This window comes from Bombina bombina, chromosome 1 (genome assembly GCF_027579735.1).
Source record: "Bombina bombina isolate aBomBom1 chromosome 1, aBomBom1.pri, whole genome shotgun sequence".
In the NCBI taxonomy this organism is placed as follows: Eukaryota; Metazoa; Chordata; class Amphibia; order Anura; family Bombinatoridae; genus Bombina; species Bombina bombina.
In genome coordinates, this window is record NC_069499.1 from 552,447,132 (window position 1) to 552,463,901 (window position 16,770).

The 16,770-nt window shown below is 37.7% G+C and overlaps 1 protein-coding gene across 1 annotated transcript in view; it reads right to left on the reverse strand.

Moving 5' to 3' along the window:
- The window catches only part of LOC128659728 (aldehyde oxidase 1-like), a 561,780-nt gene extending 546,023 nt beyond the window's left edge, over nt 1-15,757 (reverse strand). The window contains 3 exon segments of the mRNA XM_053713310.1: nt 1,155-1,251; nt 8,834-8,891; nt 15,672-15,757. Coding sequence (XP_053569285.1) covers nt 1,155-1,251; nt 8,834-8,891; nt 15,672-15,725 — 209 coding nt within the window. The 5' untranslated portion in view covers nt 15,726-15,757.
- Between the last annotated feature and the right edge of the window lie 1,013 nt (nt 15,758-16,770).

A 16,770-nucleotide genomic window follows, 5' to 3' on the forward strand; every position in this document is an offset into this window, starting at 1 on the left:
ATTTAGGAAATATGCTTGTATTTTATCCTGAATAAATGCATTGTTTTCAGCAAGAGATTGAGCCGTTCTGGGAATTTGTTTTTGATTTAGCATCTTTGTGGATCCTCCCATTGGGCTCTCCATTGCCAGCCGGTAGTTTGACCCTTGGTCCGGAAGTACAGTACTCATTCCACAGAGGGATACATGACAGAGGGATACTGTACCAAGAAGTTAAAGCCATGAGATAGCCCGCTTTGATACAGAATCATAACGCTGGATATTGCCAAGCTGATTCAATCATAAGTGCTGCGGTCAATTTCAGTCCCTATATCAGTTTGTCTAATGAGTGTGAACAAGGGTTAATGTAGCAGATAAGTATCCTGAGACATCAATTACTGTGCCTGTCTATTGGTCTATTTACCACAGCTCCTGCTGTTTCAAGAGATCCGGACTGTTTCTTTGTTATAGATCACATTTATGCTCTAACATCTTTCCCTTTTTTGCTTGAGAGTGCTGGTTGCTTGAGTTCCGGATACTCAAGAGTTTACTATATATATATATATATATATATATATATATATATATATATATATATATATATATATATATATATATATATATATAAAAACACACATGCTTTTAAAATGTGCTTGGAAAGTGTTTTCTGAAACATGGGAATACCATTGTCAAATTATCTTAATGCATTGAAGTATTGAAGTTAGTGTGGTACAAAGGTCACTACAAAACTGCAGGCTGAGTTTTCTAATTCACTGGAATGTCTTAGAAGTAAAACATCCCAAAAAGTAATGGTTAGAAGAGACCCTGTGTTTTCCATGTAATAGTATAGCATAAAATAGCTGTAAAAAGTGTAATTATAGATTTGACTTTTTATTGTTAGAATTATGCTTTGCCCACCTCTGTAAAAATATACACATGCACACATATGCACAGATGCACACACACATGCAGGATCCCAGGCATGCACACGCACAAAGCATACATACACTCTAACATACAATATTTTCCCAATATGTTCACCCTTGCTACTAGTATATGTACAATTAAGTGTTATTCTGGTAAATAACGAAATACATCTTGTTTGCAAAATATTTGAATTCCTTAAATCAATTAAACCGGTCATGCAGTGATTTTTGTTCAGCAGACAGATAGGATACATGATTTTCCTGGAGACTGGATGGATAGTTGATATCATCACAGTGCAAGACCCGCAGCCGCCCTCTCCACAGCCATATTTTGTTCCGGTCAGCTGCACTAGAAAACCTATAGTCAAGGAAGTTTTAAGGTATAAAGTCTGAGTTCTATATGGACCACACCTTAAATAAGTTTGGCTGCAGGTGTTTACTTTTAAGGTATATGGAAAACAAGACAAATTTATTTTTTAAGCAATAAATAAATTGAGACTTTCCATCATTTCTTTTTAGTACAACTTTATACAAGGGCCTTACCAAAAGCAAGTTGTGGTAACCTTATATATATATATATATATATATATATATATATATATATATATATATATATATATATATATACATATATATACATATACATATTTGTAGCAAGGATGTGCACTCTCACTTTTACACAACTGCCAGGATGCTAGTAGAAATTGATATACAGGAACAAAAGACTTGCACTCACTGGACTTTTTGTATAATATTTACTTAACAAATGTTATGTTTCGAGGATAATGTATCCCCTTCTTCAGACGTCTGAAGAAGGGGATACATTATCCTCGAAACGTCACATTTGTTAAGTAAATATTATACAAAAAGTCCAGTGAGTGCAAGTCTTTTGTTCCTATATATATATATATACATACATATATATATACACACAAGAGGACCTTCTGTTATTTAAACATGCTCGCCCTCTCACCTATCTATATAAGTTTGTTGGGCATCCCATTCCAAAACCATAAGTTGCCCCACCCCTCTTTACAGTTATAACAGCTGAGACTCTTCTGGGAAGGCTTTCCGCAAAATTGTAGTGTGTCTGTATGAAATTATGCCCATTCAACTAAAAGAGCATTTGTGATGTCAGACACTGATGTTGGACAAGAAGGTCTGGCTTACACTTACCATTCCAATTCATCCCAAAGGTGTTTAATGGGTTGAGATCAGGGCTGAGAGGGTCACTCGAGTTCCTCCAAACATAGACCATGTTTGTGCAGAGTCATGCTGGAAAAGCTGTTGCCACAAAGCTGGGAGCACCCAATTGTCTAAAATGTCTTTGTATCCGGTAGCATTAAGATGACCCCTCACTGGAACTAAGGGGCCTTGCCGAAACCCTGAAAAACAGCTTGAGACCATTATCCCTCCTCCACCAAATTTAACAGTGGGCACTATGTATACCAGTAGGGAGCTTTCTCCTGGCATCTGCCATGCCCAGAATCTTCCATCAGACAGCTAGATAGTGTTATGTGATTCATTACTCCAGAGAACATGTTTCCGCCACTCCATGGTTCAGTGTCAACGTGCTTTACAGCAACCCAGCCTACGCTTGACATTACACATGAAGCTTACGCACAGCTGCTCCAAAAAAGAAACACATTTCAAGAAGCTCTCAATGCATAGCCAGTGAACCAATCAGATACAGCATATGCATGTTGCTGCCAATTACCAGCCATGTATTGCTCAGGCGCTTTAATGTCTTGCAGTTCCTGATCAGGGTTTTAGCTATGATTTACCCTCTCTGAGTGGCTTAAATGCATCCGTCTAAATTTCAGTTCACCTCAATGTCTGACGCTTATCAAATGGGTAATTGTATTTTTTTTTATTTGAACCTATTCTAAATTATTTGCTAACTTTGATATATTCCAATTATCTAAAGGTATCCTATGCATTCAGACTATAAAAACACCCTATGTATCTGTATATGGACTATTTCACAATGCTATTCCAGTCATTCAGTAAACTAATTTTAGGATGTTTCTCTAACTTTTTTTTCCCCTCAAATTTTAAGTTAATCTTTTTAGTGCGTGAAAACCACTTTACTTGTTAAAGGGGCATAAAAGGTAGAATTAAAATAGACTTTTAATATTATTTCTATTTATAAACTGACTACGTTCTCTTGGTATCTTTTGTTGAAAAGTATACCTAGGTATCCTCAGGAGCAGCAAGGTGCTACTAGGAGATAGCTGGTGATTGGTGGCACATATGCCTCTTTTTAGCTGGGGCCCAGTAGTGCATTGCTGTTGCAGAGCTGATTATAACTGTGTATTTAAACCTTTAGGGCCAGATTACAAGTGAAGCAATATTTAAGGCTTAAGCGCTAACTCCGCTAAAAGTTGTTTTTTTTGGTCGGTAGTGCTCATATTACAAGTTGAAAAAACGTATTCCCCCATAGAAGTCAATGCAGCAAAATTGTTTTACAAAAAAAGAATCCTATTCGCGAGCAAAAACCCGATTGCATATGCTTAAGTACTTCACTTATCAGAATATGTTCTAGTTATTCATAAATAAATATTTCCAAATATATCTGATGGAATTTTGGTACAATATATACATGATTATAAATAAATATATTACAGTCATGGTCAAAAATATTGGCACCCCTGCATTTCTGTCAGATAATGCACCACTTTACCCAGAAAATTGTTGCAATTACAAATGTTTAAGCATTCTCATGTTTATTTATTTTATTTGTATTGGTATGACACAAAAAAGTGGAGAAAAAAAAGCCACATCTTACACATTCCATGCAAAACTACAAAAATGGACTGGACAAAATTATTGGCACCCTCAATTTAATATTTGGTAGCACACGCCTTGGAAAAAAATAACTGAAATCAATTGCTTCCTATAACCATCAATGATTTTCTTACACCTCGTACTGGAATTTTGGACCACTCTTCTTTTGACAACTGCTCCAGGTCTCTCAGATTGGAAGGGTTCCTTATCCCAACTGCTGCTTTGAGATCTCTCCACAGGTGCACTATGGGATTGAGATCTGGGCTCATTACTGGCCAGTTCAGTACTCTCCAGCACTTTGTCTTAAACCATTTCTGGGTGCTTTTTAACGTGTGCTTTAGGTCATTGTCCTGCTGTAAGACCCATGACCTCTGATGGAGAACTTTCTGACACTGGGCCCTACATTGCACCACATAACTCTTTGGTAGTCTTCAGATTTCATAATGCCATGCACACAGTCAAGACATCCAGTGCCTGAAGCAGCAAAGCAAACCCAAAACATCAGTGAACCTCCACCATGTTTGACTGTAGAGACTGTATTTTTTACTTTAAAAGACTCATTTCTTTTTCTGAAAACAGTAGAATGATGGGCTTTATCGAAAAGCTGTAATTTTGTTTCGTCTGTCCACAGCACATTTTCCCAAAAGGATTTTGGCTTCCTCAGGTAAGTTTTGGCAAACTCCAATCTGGCTTTTTTATGTTTCTGTGTCAACAGTGGGGTCCTCCTGGGTTTCCTACCATAGCATCTTTTTTCATTCAGTTGGCAATGAATAGTGGTGACACATTTGTTCCCTGTGCCTGAAGGTCAGCTTGAACTTGTCTGGAAGTTTATTGAGGTTCTTTATCCACCATTCGAACAATCTTTTGTTGCAATTTTTGATTATTTTTTCTCTTTCGTCCACATCCAGGGAGATTAGCTACAGTGCCATGGGCTGTAAACTTCTTTACAATAATGCGCACAGTGGACACAGGAACATTAAGATTTCTGGAGATGGACTTGTAACCTTGAGATTGTATACTTAGGGGTGTGATCAATCTGCGCTGGGAAACTTACCAATAAACCACTGGGTAAATGGAGTATCCTCAAACTCCACAAAGAAGAACACAATCAAACAATAGTAATAAGAATATTACTATAATAACCCCTGGCGCTAACGTGTAGCTTAAATTGGTAGTACAAAGGTTCTAATTACTGTATACTATAAACAATAAATTACCTTAATAGCGATGATAATAATTACTTCTTTGCAAATATGTAAAAAACTGGGGTGATCGATTATAAAACCCAAAATTAGGGATGCGCTTAAGGATGAATCAGAGTAGTGGTGCAAGTAAAAAAATGAACAACTTTTATTACAATCTTAATTGTGCAAGAAAATACTTTTAAAACCAAATTTATCGAATAACACTCTGATCAGGCGTTTGACAATGTAGTATCAATAAAATCCCAAAAAACTCAAAATAAAAAATATATAAAATTGCATAAAATAAAATAAAATAACAATGAAACAACAATGAGACAATCACTATCACAAATGATTATTTCGAGATAGAGAACAAAGATCCCATTAGAAACCAAGGGAGATCCACGTCAGCTGGAAGTTAGTGATGTTTCACCGGAGCTGTAACGAGATTTGAGATCCAAATGAACAGACAGGAAGAGAGCCAAATTTAAGGTGTTCACTTATTACTTACACCGAAAGTGCTCTCTGAAGTCCCAGCTGTCTCTCTATAGCGGTCCTGGATTAGGTCACTGCTGGATGGAAACCCCTTGTCTTTTACGATCCGTGTCAGCACTCGCGCCAGATAGACCAAACAATGTTCTAAGTCTCTATGCTGTCTCGACGCTGGCAATTAGTTCCAGTCACCTCAGTGTGAAATGAAGAATAAATAAGCCTTGCTGTGACTATAGCCATAATGATGATCATTATGGCTATAGTCACAGCAAGGCTTATTTATTCTTCATTTCACACTGAGGTGACTGGAACTAATTGCCAGCGTCGAGACCGCATAGAGACTTAGAACATTGTTTGGTCTATCTGGCGCGAGTGCTGACACGGATCGTAAAAGACAAGGGGTTTCCATCCAGCAGTGACCTAATCCAGGACCGCTATAGAGAGACAGCTGGGACTTCAGAGAGCACTTTCGGTGTAAGTAATAAGTGAACACCTTAAATTTGGCTCTCTTCCTGTCTGTTCATTTGGATCTCAAATCTCGTTACAGCTCCGGTGAAACATCACTAACTTCCAGCTGACGTGGATCTCCCTTGGTTTCTAATGGGATCTTTGTTCTCTATCTCGAAATAATCATTTGTGATAGTGATTGTCTCATTGTTGTTTCATTGTTATTTTATTTTATTTTATGCAATTTTATATATTTTTTATTTTGAGTTTTTTGGGATTTTATTGATACTACATTGTCAAACGCCTGATCAGAGTGTTATTCGATAAATTTGGTTTTAAAAGTATTTTCTTGCACAATTAAGATTGTAATAAAAGTTGTTCATTTTTTTACTTGCACCACTACTCTGATTCATCCTTAAGCGCATCCCTAATTTTGGGTTTTATAATCGATCACCCCAGTTTTTTACATATTTGCAAAGAAGTAATTATTATCATCGCTATTAAGGTAATTTATTGTTTATAGTATACAGTAATTAGAACCTTTGTACTACCAATTTAAGCTACACGTTAGCGCCAGGGGTTATTATAGTAATATTCTTATTACTATTGTTTGATTGTGTAACCTTGAGATTGTCCATGCTTTTCCAAAATTTTTGTTCTCAAATCCTCAGAAAATTCTTTGCTGCTCTTTCTCTTCTCCATACTCAGTGTGGCACACAGAGACACAGAACAGAAAGGTTAAGTAAATGTTTCACCATTTTAACTGGTTACTAGCATGATTTCTATATTGTCAGCACCTGTTAATTGATACAAATGACAGGAGCATCACAAACTGCAATTATTTCTTACAATTTGGAGAAGGTGCTAATAATTTTGTCCAGTCCATTTTTGGAGTTTTGTGTGGAATGTTTCAGATTTGGCTTTTTTTTCTCCACTTTTTTGTGTCATACCAATACAAACAAAATAAATATGAAGACTTCGGCCCGCTTGGATGAAGACTTCTGCCGGCTTCGATGAGGACTTCTGCCGCTTCGTTGAGGACTTCTGCCGGCTTCGTTGAGGATGGATGTTAGGTCTTCAAAAATTGTAAGTGTATCTTCGGGGGTTAGTGTTAGGTTTTTTTAAGGGTTTTTTGGGTGGGTTTTATTTTTAGATTAGGGCTTTTGGGTGGAAAAAGAGCTAAATGCCCTTTTAAGGGCAATGCCCATCCAAATGCCCTTTTTAGGGCAATGGGGAGCTTAGGTTTTTTTAGTTAGGATTTTTTTTTTTACAGGTAAAAGAGCTGATTTCTTTGGGGCAATGCCCCGCAAAAGGCCCTTTTAAGGGCTATTGGTAGTTTAGTTTAGGCTAGGGTTTTTTTTATTTTGGGGGGGCTTTTTTATTTTGATAGGGTTATTAGATTAGGTGTAATTAGTTTAAATATCTGATAATTTATTTTTTATTTTGTGTAATTTAGTAGGGTTTATTTTGTAATTTAGTTAATTGTATTTAATTAATGTAATTTATTTAATTGTAGTGTAAGGTTAGTTGTTAGTGTAACTCAGGTTAGGTTTTATTTTACAGGTAAATTTGTATTTATTTTAGCTAGGTAGTTAGTAAATAGTTAATAACTGTTTACTAACTAGTCTACCTAGTTAAAATAAATACAAACTTGCCTGTCAAATAAAAATAAAACCTAAGCTAGCTACAATGCAACTATTAGTTATATTGTAGCTAGCTTAGGGTTTATTTTACAGGTAAGTATTTAGTTTTATATAGGCAGATTAGGGGTTAACAAATGTAGGTAGGTGGCGGTGATGTTAGGGGCGGCAGATTAGGGGTTAATAAGTGTATGTAGGTGGCGGCGATGTCGGGGGTGGCAGATTAGGGGTTAATAAGTATAATGTAGGTGTCGCGATGTTGGGGGCGGCAGATTAGGGGTGTTTAGACTCGGGGTTTATGTTAGGGTGTTAGGTGTAAACATAAATTTTTCTTTCCCCATAGGAATCAATGGGGCTGCGTTACGGAGCTTTACGCTCCTTTATTGCAGGTGTTAGACTTTTTAAGCCGGCTCTCCCCATTGATGTCTATGTGGAAATCGTGCACGAGCACGTAAAACCAGCTCACCGCGGCGCTGGTATTGGAGTGCGGTATGGAGCTCAATTTTGTTCTACGCTCACTTCTTGCCTGCTAACGCCGGGTTTATGAAAACCTGTAATAGCAGCGCTATAGAGAGGTCAGCGGTAACAATAACTTGCGAGTTAGTACTGAGCCGCTGATAACGCAAAACTCGTAATCTAGCCGTCTGTTATTCATTTTGCTGTATCTCTTGAACAAAGGTGCATGCAGAAAGACAAAAAAAGAAGATATAATAATATTTGTATGAATGTTATACATTGTTAAGAATACTGCTTTCTTAGAGTGCATGCTACTAAAGTCTTATTAGCTTATCAAAGTTTACTCTTCAGCGAAGGATACCAAGAGAATAAAGCAAATTTGGCGATAGAAGTAAATTAGAAAGGTTTTTGAAAATAACATGCTCTTTCTGAATCATGAAAAAGTAATTTTGACTTGAAGTTTCTGGCATGCATTAAGAACAATGAAATGAGTATAAAATGGACAAGTGATATCTAAATAATCGATGGCCTTATTGTAGCCTTAGGTTGGACACACTTGTGTAAGACACTCTAATGGCATAAGCAGAGGTAATTGTATAGCGTATTGTATTCATTACTACAGCGACAGTTTATATCAGCTTCATAGAATTCTAGCACTGGGCCTTATAATGTATACTGAATAAGTGACAGATATTTATTACAAATACAGCTGTTATTGAAAGACTTTTGGACAAGATGGCTATCATCTGAAAACTTAAAAAAACAGCACACATTGCCAGAAAAAAATCATCTCAGGCACTTATATTAATAAAGGGAAAGGTGGTAAGCAAGAAGGGAGGTGATTATAAACAATGAAACTAAATAAGCTTACAAAATTCTCAATAAAACAGCCTACACAGAAAGTGATCGATATAGAAAAGGATACATTTGTTCCTCAGGTAAGGCAACAGCATCACTGCCGGGTCTGCTTTCTGTTCAGTTACCTGGAATGGAAATTAAACATATAAACATACTGGTAAATTTTATAAAAAAAACAATAAAACAAAACAAAAATTGAACATATAATTGTTATGCTTAAAGAGACATAATAGTCCAATAGGAAAATGCTCAAATGCATGATACACCCTTACATCGCCCTCCCACCCAGGACACACCTAGTTCTCTCCATTACACATCCACAACCCTGAAAATAGCAGGGGGCCGCCGTCATCAAGTCCACTTCACCTGTCCTTAAATACCTTTAGGAAATGTTGGGAGTTATACAAGAGTTATATGTGTGTGGCTGCCAATCACCAGCTAGATTCTAGGGGGCCGATTTAACATGCTGCGAATGCAGCTGTTTCCGCGTGAGCCTTCATATTAGCCAGAAACATAAGTTAAGAAGCAGCGGTTGTAAGACCGCTACTTCTTAACTTGTCCTCCACCTCTGAGGTGGTGGACAGCAATCATCCGATCAGATACGATCGCAATATTTTACACCCCCTGCTAGTGGTTGATTGGCGGCGAATTTGCAGGGGCCGGCATTGCACAAGCATTTCACAAGAAATGCATGTGCAATGTTAAATGCTTACAGTGTATGCTGTCGGCATTTAGCGATGTCATGCGGATATGATGCGCTATAGCAGATCATGTCCGCCCGACAGTTGATAAATCTACCCCAGTAGTATATTGCTGCTCCTGAGCCTTTCAAGGTGTGAATTATAAAAAAGGATACAAACAGAACAAAGCTTTAAAATTGGATGATTGGCAGTTACACATATATAACTCTTCAGGGGAGAAACTACAGGGGGTGCAGAAAAAAAAAGTTTTCCCCCCAATAAAAAACGTTGACCTGCCACTGCCTGCACTGATATCATGTGAGTGTGACATGATGCTTCACTAGTGTCTCTGTCTCTGAATACAGGGGTTAGTGTTTCTGTTTTACCCATTGGTGTTTATGTGTGTGTATGTATGTATTTGACTGTGTGTGTATTTATGCATGTATGTGTGTGTGTGTATGTATGTGACTGTGTGTGTATTTATGCATGTATGTGTGTGTGTGTATTTATGCATGTATGTGTGTGTGTGTGTATTTATGCATGTATGTGTGTGTGTGTGTATGTATGTGACTGTGTGTGTATTTATGCATGTATGTGTGTGTGTGTGTATGTATGTGACTGTGTGTGTATTTATGCATGTATGTGTGTGTGTGTGTATTTATGCATGTATGTGTGTGTGTGTATGTATGTGACTGTGTGTGTATTTATGCATGTATGTGTGTGTGTGTATGTATGTGACTGTGTGTGTATTTATGCATGTATGTGTGTGTGTGTGTATTTATGCATGTATGTGTGTGTGTGTATGTATGTGACTGTGTGTGTATTTATGCATGTATGTGTGTGTGTGTGTATTTATGCATGTATGTGTGTGTGTGTATGTATGTGACTGTGTGTGTATTTATGCATGTATGTGTGTGTGTGTGTGTATTTATGCATGTATGTGTGTGTGTGTGTATTTATGCATGTATGTGTGTGTGTGTATGTATGTGACTGTGTGTGTATTTATGCATGTATGTGTGTGTGTGTGTATTTATGCATGTATGTGTGTGTGTGTGTGTGTGTATATATTTATGCACTGGGGCGGGTAGGGTCAGGCCAGCCATCTCACTGGCAGATTACAGACTGTGTCACTAACTCACTATATACAGTACTGGTGGGTTAAACAGTGTCACTATATACAGTAATAGGGGGTCAGACAATCTCACAGACTGTGGACACAGGGTACCTCTTTTGCAGACATGTAATCTGATTCACATTTTTTTCTGTGTTAAATGTAAAAAAGAAAAAGAAAAAAAAAGATATGTATCAAATTCACCTTTTTTTGGGGGGTGGGGGGGCCCTTCTAAGATTCTTGAACCTGGGCCCTGTGGTTTCTAGTTACGCCTCTGTAACTCTTGTATACCTCCCAATGTTTCCTAAAAGTATTTAAGGACAGGTAAAGGGGATTGTTTGGGGGTGACCCCCGACTATTTTCAGTGTTATGGATGTGCCATGGAGAGAACTGGGCATGTCTGGGGTGGGAGGGCAGTGTAATGGTGTATCATTGGCGATCTGGCTTCATATGATATAGGAGCATGATCAGTGCTCCCTTACCATATGAAGGAAAATGCATTCTGTCCCCGGGTTGCGGCTCTCACTGTCTAAGCAGACAGTGGGCACCTCAACATGCGCCTCTGTGCTGGACGTAGGTACTACATCAACACAGTATGCTGGGCAAATTACTTTATGATGTAGTACCTACGTCCATAGGGTGCAAGGGGTTAGCATGTTTATATAATACTCTTTCATATGCATGTTTAATTTTGAATTTACGATCCCTATAACTTCCAGTGCTGTTTTTGGCATATCTGAACTGGTCAATTAAGTTTGCCGCAAACAGAAAAGAGAACAAAAAGTAATGAAATATCAATGTGTTATTTAAAGGGAGAGTAAAAATCATCCAAATATATACTTTTTAAAATTTTACAGCAATTGTTTTTTTCATAGCCAAGCTCCACCCACAATCAAGTTCTAAGAATTATAAAAGTCAATATTTTTTTTTACCCCTTAAGGACAATTTCATTTTTCCATTTCTTTCCCTTAAGGACCAGGGCTATTTTTCATTTCTGCAGTGTTTGTGTTTAGCTGTAATTTTCCTCTTACTCAATTACTGCACTCACACAGGTTTCTCACTGAAATGATTTGCAAACAGCTTGTGCAATTATGGCACAAATGGTTGTAAATGCTTCTCTGGGATCCCCTTTGTTCAGAAATAGCAGACATTTATGGCTTTGGCATTACTTTTTGGTAATTAGAAGGCCGCTAAATGCCGCTGCGCACCACACTTGTATTATGCCCAGCAGTGACAGGGTTAATTAGGTAGCTTGTAGGGAACTTGAAGGGTTAATTTTAGCTTTAGTGTAGAGATCAGCCTCCCACCCGACACATCCCACCCCCTGATCCCTCCCAAACACCTCTCTTCCCTCCCCCACCCCACAAATGTCCTCGCCATCTTAAGTACTGGCAGAAAGTATGCCAGTATAATAAAAAAGTTTGTGTTTGTTTTAAAAATAAAAAATAAAAATGAAATTATATATTTTCTGCAGTGTAGGATCCCCCCTTACCACCCAACCTCCCTGAGCCCCCCAAACAGCTTTCTAACCCTCCCCCCTCTCACTATTCAGTGACTTTTCAAAATAATATGCCTTTATTTATATAATTTTTCTGTAGTGTAGCTGCCCCCCTCAATACCCCCCTCTCCCAGATCCATTTTTTAAAACACAATTTCCCCCCTCCCTCTCCCAACACCCGCTCCCACCAAGACTTGCATCATGCATATAGTGTAAATCGCGGGCGCGCACGCGCACACGCCCCCCACCCCTTGCACACACCGGGGATGGATCCGACACGGCTAGCGGAAGTGATCCAGCGATGGGCTGACCACCCGCCTCCCTGCAGCTGCTCCCACCCACCAACCACAGAGTGGCCCTCTCTTCATCAGTGTGCCAAAAAAGGTATTGCAGTGATGCCTCAATATCGTACAGGGTACGTCGTTGGTCTTTAAAGACCAGTTTGTGTTTGACGTACCCTGTACGACATGTATCGTTAAGGGGTTAAACTAAATTACATGAAAGGGGCAAAATAAACAATGAAAATATATTTTTTAAGTTGTTGAATTATGTATAAAGTGTTTACTGTCCCTTTAATCTGTTACACAAGACTGACTTGTTAATGTACTTAATTCACCCCTCTTATACTGAGCAATAAATAATGTGAGTATTATGTAAATGTAAAAAAATAAAACATATTTCAATGGTCTCTCAGAAGGAATATTGATATACGTGGGAGTAAAATTAATTCAAATATGCTTCTTGTTTTATCAATAAAACTACTTCTGTGTTTACCAAGTAACTATTTTCATGCCACATTAAGCAGTTCATGCATTGACTATAATTTGGTGCAACTCACTGTCACTTAATCAATTAATGAGCTGCTGGTGCAACGCCGCCCCCTGCAGATTTGCGGCCAATCGGCCGCCAGCAGGGGGTTGTCAATCAACCCGATCATAGGTAGTGGGCTTCCCCTCTAACAAAATCTACAAGACAGCGGCCCCCTCCCCCCGCCCCCATAATAGATGTTACTTTATTTTATCTCTTTAAAAGAAATTGTAATATTTATTTTTAATTTTAATTTTGAGGCACTTACATCTGATCCAGGTCTCACACACAGATGTCATGAGCTGATTTAGCTCAACCAAGAGTGCTTCACTCACGTTTCAATTTACACTTTGTTATTCATTCAAGTTACTGATCAAGTCAACAAACATAACGCAGTTCTTTTCTGCCACCTACATCCCACCACGACATGGCAAGTGTCATTGTTGGTTCTTAAAAACAGTTCTATGTTTTGCCAGGTTAGCTGCTGCTTGGGGTTTCTATTGGATAATGCAAAGCGTCATTACTCATGTGCTTCCCCTTATATGGTCTAGAGCCCCCCTAGGGAGGCCGCCTCACACTTGGAAAACCCCTGGTCTAGACAGAATAAAATCGCATTTCAGTATTGCTAAAGCTAGTGATTGCTTTTATCAATTAGCATTCATGAGCTCCTCTTTAATGCATTGCTGGCTATTCAGAATTTGCATTTGACCTAATTTCCACACTGAAATGAGAAGGGGCATATTAGTTTAACTTCTGCAAAGGGGTTAAATAAGCAATCAACGTTGTGCTCCTGTGCCACTCTAAGATGGGGATACAGCTTGTGAGCCAATAATGAGCAAGCATACATGTGTATGCTGCAGTTACTGACCACATTTTATCTGTAACAGAATGGGGGTGCTCCAAGAATGTAAATTTGACTATGTCTTTAACCCTGTTGAAGAAGTTAAATAAATAAATAAATCCAAAAATCACATTTTACTGACTGCATAAGGCAGGCTAATTAGTGCATGGCATGGTCTAAAACAATCTATTCTGACAAGCTGATATTACAAGTTATTAATTAAAAAAGGTAACTAAACAATTGTCTCATGTACACATTGGTAAGCCAAAGAAAAGAAGCATACATATGCAGCTACCAATCAGGAGCTAGCGCACAGCTCCTGAGCCTACCTAAGTATGCTTTTCAGAAAAGGATACAAAGAAAACTGAACAAATAAGATAATTAAAATTGAAAAGTTGCTTTTTTATTCTCTATCTATACCATGAATGAAAAAATGTGGGTGTCATGTCCATTTAAGATCAAAGAAAATGAACTCAATAATGTTAACAGTACCTTCTTAGTTTAATAAATTGTTAGAAACACTGGCACCTTTCAGATATGATGTGGTTCAAGTGTGGTTTCTATTATACAGAGTGGTTAAATGCATAATATACTTTATCTAAAAACCAGAATGCTTGATATTTTGTTATGATCAACAGAGTAAGTGGTGACCCAGGGGCCCTCTCTTAATTAAAGGGACAGTAAATACTGTTTTATTGTTAGACAATATGGTTCCAATTTATGTTACATTCATGTGTCATGTCATTATTTGTATACCAAAGTCACCCATGTTAACACATCTATCTACTGATATTTCATTTACATGAATAAGGTTTGTTCCCCTTAAAATAAAAGTGTGCTTGCAAACATGCACAATAAAATGTGTTCAATGTGGAACACAATCACAATAATAATATTAGTTCCTTATTACCAAAATCATCTTTTTACCCTCTGAATAATATCTCTCTCATTTTATAACTCTATTATGAACAAAATAAACCTTGTTGGTTGTCACTGTTTTTGAACTAGCTAATAGGCTACCTAATGCAGCTTTCCAAAATGTTCTGTCTGACTTATGAGCAGTGGCGCCACAACCGTTGCCAATTGGAAACACAAATTACTGGTTAAAAGGAACCCCCATTCATTCCTCCTGTCAAACCTCCCAACTTCACCTGATCTTTCTAACCATAAAGGCCAACTGGACAATACGATTTTACAGAATAGATAGAATATGTACATAGGATAAATAATTACAGAGATCTCTATAACAGAAATATTCGTTCAGGGTATACATTAGGTACATTAAATTATACATTTGTCCAAGTGATGATATAGGGTAAGAAAGCTAAATAAAAACTGTACAGTACATTTTTACTGAAATATTTGACTTGTGCCCATTTCTATGCATAAATGTTTGCTGATATTGATATAAAAAAACCACGATATCTATAATTTAAACAATTTAAACTAGAAAATCAGTGTTAATAATGGAAAAGGAAGGCTGCTGTAATAGGTAATGGCATCTTACATTGGAAATAACTAGCAGGAATTACGTTTTTTGAAGTTAAGGAATGGAAGCTTTTGTAAGAAACCTCTAAACAGCTTTCATGATTCATGATTGTTTTCTTATTTTATCAGAGTTTATCAGAGTTGCTTTGTTCTATTGTTCTATTGGTACCATTATTTGAAGAGTAATCTGAAGCAAGCTCATGACAGCAGTGTGTACAACAATGTATAGGATTGCTACAAACATTGTTGTAAACACTGCAGCAATAGAGTACTAAAGACATTTGCACACTCCTGAGCTCCTATGAGCCTGCCTAGATTTACTCTTCAGCAAAGGATACCAATAGAATAAAGCAAATTTTCAGATAGAAGTAAAATATTTTTTTATTTAAAAAAAATACTCCATCTTAATTATGAAAGTTTCATTTTGACTTTACTGTCTATTTAACTACAAAAAGTTTAAATAAGAGTTTTAGAACATACCTTTTTGCCATTTACAAAGAAAATAAGTGTGTCTCCCTCTGCTCTATCAGCCATTGTTACAGAACAAATATGTTTCAGGTTGTTCATCCGAGCCGGAACTTAAGATAAACTGTTTTAAGGTTTGTTTAATATGGGAGCTGGGATTCTGCCAGTGGGAGGGTATTCAAAAGGGCATGTTGCGTGACCCAGAAAATTGAGTTAATGAGAAAATGTAAAAAAGTCATATGATAAAATGAGAAACTTCAAACATACTATTTTAAACAGAAAATCACTTTAAATACTGTGTGATCATTTACAAACCAAATACACTAGACAATAATGAGGACACAAATATGTTTCTGACATGAAATATTCCAAGTGTGAACTAGTGCCTTATGTTCTTGACTCCCAGGGGTCTTCAATGCACCCAAGAGGCTAATACCTGACAATCAGCTAGATTACAAGTTTTGAGAGCTATAGGGAAATTAACGACCATCACAAAAGTGACGGTATTTCACCTCCCTATAGAGCTGCTATTACAGGTTTTGTAAAACCGGCTTGTGCGGGCGATATGATGGCGTTGAGCTCCATACCTCACCCAAATACAAGTGGTGTTTCCCCATAGACATCCATGGGGAGAGTCGGCTAAAAAGAAGCCTAACATCTGCGATCACGGAAACAAAAGCTCCATAACGCAGCTCCATTGATGTCTATGGGGAAAGATAAAGTTATGCTTAAACCTAACACCCTAACATAAAAAACACGTCTAAACACCCCTAATCTGCTGCCCCCGACATCGCCGCCACCTACAGAATGTTATTAACCCCTAATCTGCTGCCCCCAACATCGCCACCACCTACATAATGTTATTAACCCCTAATCTGCCGCCCCGACATCGTCACCACCTAGATAATGTTATTAACCCCTAATCTGCTGGCCCGAACATCGCCGCCATTAAATACACTTATTAATCCCTAATCTGCTGCCCTTAGCATCTCCACCAACTACATTACAGTTATTAACCCCTAATCTGCTGGCCCGAACATCGCTGCCACCTACCTACACTTATTAGCCCCTAATCTGCCGCCCCCAATGTCGACGCCACTATACTAAAGTTATT